At 48.8% G+C, this 10,376-nt stretch overlaps 1 protein-coding gene across 1 annotated transcript in view; it reads right to left on the bottom strand.

The window, feature by feature from the left end:
* Window positions 1–2,526: 2,526 nt before the first annotated feature.
* PROM1 (prominin 1) overlaps window positions 2,527–10,376 on the bottom strand; it is a 98,454-nt gene continuing 90,604 nt past the window's right edge. Inside the window, exons 19-23 of the mRNA XM_008685797.2 lie at window positions 8,707–8,787; window positions 8,549–8,617; window positions 7,300–7,392; window positions 3,890–4,005; window positions 2,527–2,944 (exon numbers count right to left, since the gene is read on the bottom strand). Of these exons, the coding sequence (XP_008684019.2) occupies window positions 2,890–2,944; window positions 3,890–4,005; window positions 7,300–7,392; window positions 8,549–8,617; window positions 8,707–8,787 (414 nt within the window). The 3' untranslated portion in view covers window positions 2,527–2,889. The remainder of the gene's footprint in view (window positions 2,945–3,889; window positions 4,006–7,299; window positions 7,393–8,548; window positions 8,618–8,706; window positions 8,788–10,376) is intronic.

Genomic DNA, 10,376 nt, shown 5'->3' with positions numbered 1-10,376 from the left:
CCTGCCCACATGGCTCCCTGCTGGCCTCGTGCTGGACACGTGTGGACGGTGAGTGGCTGAGGGACGCCTGCCACACATCACAGTGTCCAGGTGTCCCCTTCCTGCATTGGCCCCCTCGGATCCTGGGAAAGCGAACATTTTTATTTCTCATAAAAAATGGAAATGGAACATCCCAGAACAGCAAGTCAGGTTCCAGAGACAGGTGCCCTTCCCACAAGAAGGTAGTGCCCCATCGTTAGGGACCCATTGTCTCTCCATTGATTACTCACACGGGAGGCTTTGGCTCCCTGGAGATGGTCCCAGGAAGGTCTGAGGATGCCTGGGTCTGGGTTCCCAGGGAAAGCTGACCGAGTCCCCCGGGTGCAGCTGCCCTGTAGTGCGAGTGACAAGTCTGGTGGGAAGTGATGGGCTACATTCAAAGGCACTTGCCTTTCTTTAGATGATACTCTTAAGTATCAGGCCCACCTTAATCATGTGTTCTTGGGCCCAGCCAGCAGCCTAACTAGTGGTGAAGAATGATACGTATACTAAAGACACCCATGTCTGGAGTTGTGAGTTCTGGAAAGCCACTGCTGCACCTGATGAAACATTTTCTGCACCCGATGTGGATGCCCATGGGGAGGTGCGAGCTGAGATGAGCCTAAGGATGGGGCTGCTTGGGCCTGGAGGGTGGCCAGTGCTGTTGCCTGTGCAGAGTAATCCTGCCACTGACTGGATGGGTGCTAAGGACGAGCCTCGTCTGTGTGCCGAGGAGACTGAAATGGCCTATCAGGACCATGGTACCTGTCTGCAGTTGACCTGATTTTCTGAGACTAAGCAAGAACCCTTTCTGCTCTAAGGGCCGGCCTAGCAGAGAGATTACACGTGTCCTCTGCTTGCCATCTTGTGGCAGCTTCTGGCTCCTTGTGGCCTTTGAGACAACCCAATGAGCAAAATTGCCATTGTGTGGGAGTGGCAGGTTCCAGCCACACTACAGTAGCGTTTGAGACCAAGCTCTGTCCTATTCTGGATGTCTGGGACATTTACCGTCATATGCTGCCCCACGGGTCCTGCCGGTGGGCTAATGGACATGACATGTGCACATTATATATATGCCTTCTTGTTCACAGCTGGTGGTGGTGTCGAGAAGTAGAATGGACTTTAAAAGACTTGAGTGGGCAAGATCGCTGGATAGGCCATGTTATCAGCATGGTAGACTCCCATAGAGAAGACAGCACGAGTGCAATGCAGCGGGTCCTCAGAGGGACTGCAGCGACGGCCGCCCCCTTCTGCATCCGCACCTCTGTGATCAGCAGCAGTGACCAGTGAGCAGAACACAGATCTCTGACAGCTGAGGGACAGGGTCCCTTTGGGTGAAATGCATAGAGAGCTGTAGTAGTTCTTCCGCCAGGTTGTACATGAGAATTATATGCGCTATATCCCAGGAAATGATTCAGTTAATCTAGGGCCGTGTTTCTCAACCTTGGTCATCTATTACAATCACCTGGGGAAATCTTTTTTTAAAAGATTTATCCATCTTTTTGAGAGAGAGAGAGCGTGTGCATGTGAGCAGAGGGGCAGAGGGAGAGGGAGAAAGAATCTGAGGCAGACTCCGCACTGAGCGCAGAGCCCAACACGGGGCTTGTCCCACAACCGCGAGACCATGACCTGAGCCAAAACCAAGAGCCAGACGCCCAACCGACGGAGCTACCCAGGCGCCCCTTGCCTGGGGAAATGTTAAAAATCCACATGTTTGGGCCCCACCCCTAGCCAACGAACTATGTCGGAATCTCTAAGGACGGGACCTAAGTATCAGCCACGTGAATCCATGGCGTGGCAGGGGCCGGGCGTCACCGTGTTAGATAAAGAGACAATTCATGCTCACAAGCAGTGGAGTATTAACGTGTTCTTGAATAAAGACAAACATAAAACGAAGAGGGGCTTGAGTCACTATTTTGTATGTGTCTCCTAAAATCTGTCATTATTCTATCTTTTGTGATTTCGGTTATTTAACTTAGTTTCTGTGTGTATAGCACTGCTCTCCTTCAAATTCACCTCCGTTATCTTTCTGGCTATTTGCTATTGCTGTTGTGTGGCGGTGCTGGCTTGGACCATGCCCCCCCCCCCATTGGTGTCCATCCGGACCTTGTGAATGTTTGGAAATAGGTTGTTCGCAAATGTGATGAAATCGAGAGGAGGCCATTCCTGATTACGATGGGCCCTGACCCAATGACTCCTTAGAAGCAGAGGGAAATCCGGACACAGGCTCACAAGGGCAGACTCCACTCTGTGAAGACAGAGGCAGAGATTGGAGTGATGGGTCTGAGGAATGGCGTCATTGTCGCAATCATCAGAATCGAGGAGAAAGGCGTGGGGCGGACTCTTCCTTCTCTGAGGAAGGAGATTGCAGACCCCCGGCCTCCAGAACTGTGAGAGAAGACTCTTCTGCTGCGTAGTTTGTTGGAGTAGCTCTAAGAAAACAGACACAGTGACGTAACAGAGACCTATCATATAGGAGTGTTTTTCCATAAGAAGATCAGAGTCAGATTTCCGAAATCATTCCTTTATTGTTCACACACACACATCTGCGATTTGCTGAATGTTCTCTACAAGTCTAAGTTCCCAAACAAGGAAATGGGACACAACTCATGTCTTGTTCCCAGAGCTACACTGGAAATTCAGCGAATGTATTACAGATTGAAACTTTCATCAAAGGCTCAGATGATTAAAGCAAAACTTCTAGAGATTTAAAAAAAAATGTACACGCTTTTCACTCTTTGGCCCATCAGTGCATGTTGCACATAAAATCACTGAACTCTGTCAGCTCCGGGAGGGAAGGGCTTCTTTTCCAGTATTTGGAGGTGCTGTAGGTCAAGAACTCGAGCCGCTGGGTCTGTGTAAAAACTTTGTTCATACAGTCTGAGTGGAATGATGTCTATGAAAACCAATATTACCATTTTCCATACTGTAACAAAAATAAATACACCAAAAACACCAGGTTACCTCTAAGATGAAGTATTTACATCATGGGTTACAAAGGCAATGCAATGGTCATGAAAAGTATACGACAATTTGTGAAGTCTACAGAAAAGGTGGAAAGGTATATTCACATTCTGCTCCCTTTAAAACAAAGTACTGAAACAACCATTTTATAGATAAATAAACTGAACGTATAAAATTCATTAATTCAACAAGTTTTTCTTCAGTACGTCGTACGGGCCAGCCTTCATTTTAAGAGACATCAACACTGATTTTTATCTGGGCATATCTAATGTCATTATGTAATTTTAAGATGTTATTCCTTTTATTTTATAAGCCCATCATATATTAATAATGATGACCTCCCCAATCCCATACGATGAATACGGTTTAAAAAAGAAAAGGCTTACTTTTTGGCGATACAGTTTCAGCACTATAAAGTACTAAAAAGGGAGATATAAATATTTTTTTTAATTACTATTACAGCTCAACAGCCGCATCCCCCACATTTTTTAACCTAATACAGATGTTGACAGAATAAATTCAGGAGAGACGCAGGTCGAGAGGGAAGTGAGAGAAGCAAAAATGACATGTACAGGGTCACCACAGAGTGAAATGTAGGCTACAGAGTCAAAATGAAAGCTAGTAAAAACAGTTATAAAGTAAAGTGCCAAGTCCCCAAGACAGAGGAACTGCAAACAAGAAATAAGAAGGCCGGTTAAGGATGCTGAGCAGAGGAAGCGAGGGGGAAAACACAGTTAAACGAGCATAAGAAAGTCGGTACAAAGAAGACACCAGAACAGAGGTGACCTCCTCCTTTAAAAAAAAAAGACCCAGTGTAACCTCCTCAGAGCTCATCTTCCCAAGCTCTCTGAGGTCAGGACCACTTAGAAAATGAGCCCCCCAACTCGGCAGAAACAGGTCTACTTACTCATCGTACACGTCCTCTGAGTCCATTCGACGATAGTACTTGGCCAGCTTCACAGCGAAAATGATGGCTGGGAGCAAAAATATGGTCGCTTTCCCTATGCCAAACCAAAACAAATTCTAGGGAAGAAAAGAAAATCAGGAGGATCACATGCCTGAAGATGGGGAATGGGAAACAGCAGTTGCTTGGGGGGGAATCACTTTCTTTTGCAATGTTTTAAATGAGCTCTTATTTTGTTCATGGAGACCATTTGTGAACGAAAGAGGAGTCAGCCACGGCGTGAAGTGCCACGTATTACTCCAAGTCCTTAAATCTTTCTGAAAACCTTGAATCGGTCCTATTACCATATTTATTTTACAAATAAGGCACAGCGGCAGCACGCGCAGAAGCGAGGGTTTGGGACCCCAGCAGATGGGGTCCCTTCGCGGCCCTTGAGAAGAGCGGGGCCCTCCAGCCAGCCAAGCTTCCCCCGTTTCTTGGGTTGTCTGATGCGCTCATCCCCTCCCGGGCATCTGAATGGTGGGACCACAGCATCCTCGCCCCAAAACAGTATGGTGTGGAAAAGGCAGGATTACGAGGCTCTCAACAAACATTCCATATTTAACTTCACCAGTTTGAGGGTAGATCCTAGGCTGTATTCAACCCTGTTTTGTCTAAAAAGCAGCTTAAAGTATTTTCAAAAGATAGTTGCCCACGTTCGTAAGTCGGATTTCACACAGGAGCTTGGGTTTACGTCCTTTCTTGAAGAGGCCGAAGGTCCATCTCCGAACACTGAGCCCCCATCCCCACAAGGCGACAGGAGCTGAGTGCTGGTTCTTCCGCCGAGAGGGGCCTCTGTCCTCGCTTTGCCCCACGGCACAGCGCTGGCTTTCGCAGGGGTGACCCCAACGCTGTCTAACCTTCCTCACCGATCAGAACGGATGCAGCTGGGAACACCCAGCACGACCCTGTGGGCACCACACGCCGGCCAGCGTCTCACTCTTGGCCCGCTCTGTACATGCAGCATCTGCCGCTGCCTTAGGATGATGTTGCCCTAACACTGGGGCCGCCTCCCCCCGCCGCGAGACGAAGGCAGCTCGATGTCACAACGGCCCCCCACCCCGACCCCCACGGCTCAGCCACTGCGGTTCTGCTCTTCCCCTCATGGGATGTACCGTCGAATGGCAGTGGCCCCTCTTGGGCCAGAATTTCCAGTAAATTTGTTCTCCTCCCCCCACCCCCCACTCCGGCCCATCGTGTTCTTTTATTGGCAGGTTTCTATGCTTTCAAACTCATTTTGAGAGGCTTTAGAGCTCGATGACAACCATATCCTTTTACAGGAAGCTGCCATAATTCCTCCGGGAACAGTTAGGACATAAAAGAAACATGTTAGTCAGTCTGGAGTCTGTTTTCCTGGGAAAAATCAATGCCCAGAGCTCCTACTATTTAGACCACCCGGCTATGAAGCTCCAGCCTATAATCTTTCTGAGCAGCCTCCAGGCATCCCCTGCACTGGTCCCCAATTATTTGTGGAAAGTCATCTGACAGTTGGGTGATTTGAGTAGCTGGAGCAGGTGGTGAAGACTGGATGCAAGGAGATCAATTCAGAGTCAACCAGGTTAGCCCAGGACATCTAAGGAGGGCACAAGCAAAGCCATCAGCGGGGGTCCAAGTAGCAGGACAAAGGGGGTTAGGGGCTAGGGAGGAGCAATGGCGGCCAGGAAGCCAAGCCTTGGGGTCTGCATGGCTGGGAGAGTGCAGGAGTGTTTCCAGTCAGGTGTGAAAGTCCGTCCTGCAGACAGATGGACGTGTGGATGTGGGACAGGGAGATGGACAGATGGAGCGATACAGATGTGCTTCGAAAAATAGCTGTCTGATCATCGTTCATTTAATTGCCTATGCAGGCAATGTGCCCAATGACAGGGACGCAGTGTCACCCACGGGCCCTCTGCTCGGGGAGTTGAGAGTCTAGAGTGTGCTGCAGGTCTTAATCAAAGAACCACGCAAATGTACAATTCAAACAGCAATAACACCTCTAAAGGAAAAGCGTAGAGTTCTATGGGAGTGTAGAAAACAGAGCCCAATCTAGGTGGGAAGATCAGAAAAGTCTCCCTGGAGAAAAAAGACATGTTTGAGCTAAGACCTGAAGACTGCTTACTAGTAATAGCAAACATGTATTGAGTGTCAACGTACCAGCTGTGGTGTGAAGGGCTTGACATAAAATCTCTCACTGAACCATCACACAGCCCCACTTGGGTGATAAAGCTCAGAAAATTTCAATAATTTTTCAGAACGACAGAGTTCAGAAAATGCAGAAGTAGAATCTGAACCCAGAGCTTCTGTTCTCACCCTCTGGAGGACTTAGAGTGAGCCAGGTGGGGTGTGGGTGTGAGGGACAGAATGAGAGAGAGAGAGAGAGAGAGAGGTCTGCAGTCCAGGCAGCAGAAATAGCATGTGCAAAGGCCCTGAGGTGAGGACATGGAGATGGATTTAAAGCAGTGAAAGAAAACATGTGTCTAGAGAATGGCGAGAAAGGTGATCAAATAGTGCAAAATGTGGCCTTGGTGGGCAGGGGCCCAATCATGCAGGGCCTAGTGTATTCAGTTAAGGACCCTGATCTTCACTGGGGAAAGCCACAGGGAGCCACTGAGGGGCTTCCAGCAGAGGAAGTGAGAGGGTTGGCTCGCAGAGACACTGTATATTGAGGAGTGAATAGAACTAAGGAATAAACTTGATTAATTGGAACTTACCATCCCAATGGTAATATGTTAAAGGGCTTTTAAATCAAAAATTAAATTAAGTTTGCTATAGCTTTGGAGCTATATATATATATATAATATATATATATATATACACACACATATATATGCTCTAAGAATCCTTTCAAATATTGGCAATCCGCGTACAAGTGACTGATCCTTTCCAACTATTCCGGACGAATAGGAGTTTTCTTCATGAGGGTCTCCTGACTTCTATACATATAATTCTAGTAAGGAACAAAGGTATGCAGCTAGGTCTTCAGCTTTTCCTAGTCTGTTAGGTATCACAACACATTCATCTAAATTTTAGATTTTATTTATTTTAATTTTTTTTTAAAGATTCTGTTTATTTATTTGACAGAGAGACAGCCAGTGAGAGAGGGAACACAAGCAGGGGGAGTGGGAGAGGAAGAAGCAGGCTCCCAGCAGAGCAGGGAGCCCGATGTGGGGCTCGATCCCAGGACCCTGGGATCACGCCCTGAGCTGAAGGCAGACGCTTAACGACTGAGCCACCCAGGTGCCCCTAAATTTTAGATTTCAGGTCCTGGATTCTACAGCTGTAACAGACCCAAGAGCAAAACTATTTTATATCCTAGGGTGTACTACAATCTGCCAACAAACCACGACGAGTGATGAGTTACTGTGCTTCCTTAGTTTGAAAGCTGAAACTCTTACCACGGGGTCGATGATGTAGCTACACAGAAGGACATCCACAGCGGAGTCTAAAGCGGTGGCCACGGGTTTGCAGGCTGCAATTTGCTCAGTAATCTGCAGGGTGAGAAACACACGCGAACCTTGAGCACGCTCACAAAAATCGACAAGCGTGAGATGTGCCATTTACGTTTGACCTGTTCTCACATAAAGGACCTCTACACCATCTTGGATACAGAGCTGCGAGCTGATGGCCATGGATGAGGTCGACGATGTACACAAGTAGGTACTCGAAAGCGAGATGCTGATTCTCTCTGAGCCGGGGTCTCTGCTTTCTGCCCTTGTTATCCGGAACAATAAGACCCACCCTGCCAGGCTCCCGAGAGAATGAAGACATCCAGGGGTCTAGCACAGGGTCTCAGTCTGAATTTCTTGCCTGACCCCTTTGAGATCCGACAAAGGACATGGGAAGAAAATGGAAATCTAATTAAATAATACTTATATTGTTTAGACCAGGTCTAGACAAACCGTTTCTATAAAGAACCAGAGAGTCAATATTTTCAACCAAAAGTTCAAGTGTTAGAGTCCTACGCCCCAGTTTCTTGGAATGTGACTGTACTTGGAGGTAGGGTCTTTGAGGAGGCAGTTCAGTTCAAATGAAATCATTGGGGTGAGTCCTACTCCAGTATGACTGGTGCCTTTATAAAAGAAGAGAAAATTCGGGCACAGACATGCACAGAAGGATGACCATGGGAAGGCACAAGGAGAAGACGGCCATCTACAAGCCAAGGAGAGAGGCCTCCGAAGAAACCAACCCTGCACACACCTTGATCTTGGACTTCCAGGCTCCAGAATTGTGAGAAAACAAATTTCTGTAGCTCGAGCCACCCTGACTAGAGTAATACACCAACCACCTGACAGGCTCAGTGGGACCCAGGGCACGAACCCACCACCACCGCGAAGGGAGCTCACAGTTCACTGGGGAGACAGAGTCAAGTGTGGCAGGAACCCCCATAACAGTGAGCAAAGGAGCTGGGGGAGAAAGTGAGGGGCATGTTCTCCAGCTCAGTGGGCAGGCCTGAGAAGGGGTCCAGTGTGGACCACATGTGCTGAGTCCTAGGACCCCCCTCCTCATGGTCCCCATGTTCCAGCTCCTTTGCTTCTCTCCTACCAGATTACGAGGACTTTAACTTTACTTCCTCCTGATTTTATCCTAGAACATGACTATCCTAACGCATGGCCCTCTTACGTTCATGAGAGATAAACTACTTACGGAGATCTTGACCCACTGCAGATAGCGTTCGAAGTACCCTATTACCGTGTTCCCATACTTCTTACTTTCCTGGGAAGAAATCAAAGAGCAGTCAGATCATTAGGAAGACCACCCCACACTCTCTGCAGCCATGAAGTGATGGGCTCACACCCGCTTACCTCCATGATAATTGAGGAGATGCGGGTTTTGAGGAAGTCCTGGGCAGAATCCAGAGAGGAAATGATATGGGCCACTTTCGTCTGGAAAACACAGCGATCGACAGGGTTTCAAGGGCTGAAGGGATTTAGCTAGACGGCTGGCATGTGGATACGAGCGCTGTTAGCTCGGCCCCACCACCACAACTGGCTAGCGAAGACCACAGAACTGGCGCAGCCCTCTAAGGGCTGGGCAAGGAGAGGAGTACGTACCAAGCACTCACTTCGTGCCGGACACCGGGCCAAGCTCTGAATCCGAATCACCTCCCTGAGTACAAGAATCCCCACCTTATCCACAGTCCCCTTCACTCGGGGTCCAGAAGCAGTAGATCCTCCTTCCGACGTATGGTCAGGTCAACAGTAGCTAACGCTCCGTCACGTGCCTGCACCGTTCCCCTCACTTTGTCCCATCCCTCAGGCATTTTATCATCTCACATCATCACGGGAAGAAGGGTGAGTTCAGTACAGTAAGATATTGTGAGAGAGAGAGACCACACTCACATAACTGCTGTTACAGTATATTGTTAATAATTGTTCTATTTTATTATTGATTCTTGTTGTTACACTCTTATGGTGCCTAATTTGTCAATCCAGCTGTATCAGAGCTGTGTATGTATGGGGAAAAACTAAGTACAGTAGGGTTCAGTACCCCCTGTGGTTTCAGGCATCCACTGAATGTACCCCCCCCCCCACAGATAAGGGGTGGAGGGCTCTGGTACCCACAGGCTGTCAGAAGGCATCGTTAGTTCCCCTTCACAGATGAGGTAGCTGACCCTGCTTGATGTCACCAGGCTGGGGACGCAAAACCTGGGATTTGTACTTAGTCATTTCACACAGATAAGAATCCCCACCTGGCAGCTCGGTGCACATTAGAAAAGGTGCCTTTTCTGCTCTGCCCAGAGACCTCAGGGCACACAGCCCAGCCGGTGGTCAAGGGCTGATGCCCACCCCAACTCGCCCCCACACTGGCCCCTTGTGAAGGCAAGGCAGAGCTGCACACCGCAGGAGACCTAGCATAGGAAGGGACCAGCGTGTGGTCCCCAGTCTCTCTCCAGCTTCCCTTGGCACAGGACAACCATGATTCGAAGTACAGCGATGGTCTCCAAGCAGAGTAAACCTACTAGAATAGTCTTCAGGGGAACTCAGGCTCTTGGCGTATCAATCAAGCAGCAGGCTCAGTGTTGCTCAGGCAGGGTCCCAAGTACAACTGAAGGAGCTCACGGTTCATGGGGGAGACCGAACGGCATGTGGCAAGAAACCCTGGGACAAAGGTGTGCAAAGGCAGCTGTGGGGAAAGCGCAGGGAGGAACACGGAGTTTTCCGTTGTGGCTGACATCCCGAACGTCTCATGGGCAGCTTATTCTGCTCAGTAAAGAAATATTTTCTGAGCTGCCTGTTGGCCTTGAGGATACAAGATGCGCACACCATAGCCACGGAGCTCAGTTGCTGCTGTGGGGGTGCCTGTGGTCTGGGGGAGGCCGTTGTGGTCCCAATCACTGATGCCTTTCTAGGCCTGGCTTCCCATAGGCCTGACCATGTCACGTCACTTGCTTTGGCCAATCGAACATAGGGAGAGTGACAGCGTGCTTGTTCTGAGCAGTCACTGAAAGGGCAGCCTCTTTCCATTCACAATC

This window comes from Ursus maritimus, unplaced genomic scaffold (assembly GCF_017311325.1).
Source record: "Ursus maritimus isolate PB19 unplaced genomic scaffold, ASM1731132v1 scaffold_8, whole genome shotgun sequence".
Classification (NCBI taxonomy): domain Eukaryota; kingdom Metazoa; phylum Chordata; class Mammalia; order Carnivora; family Ursidae; genus Ursus; species Ursus maritimus.
This window is presented reverse-complemented; position numbering and strand designations above follow the sequence as displayed.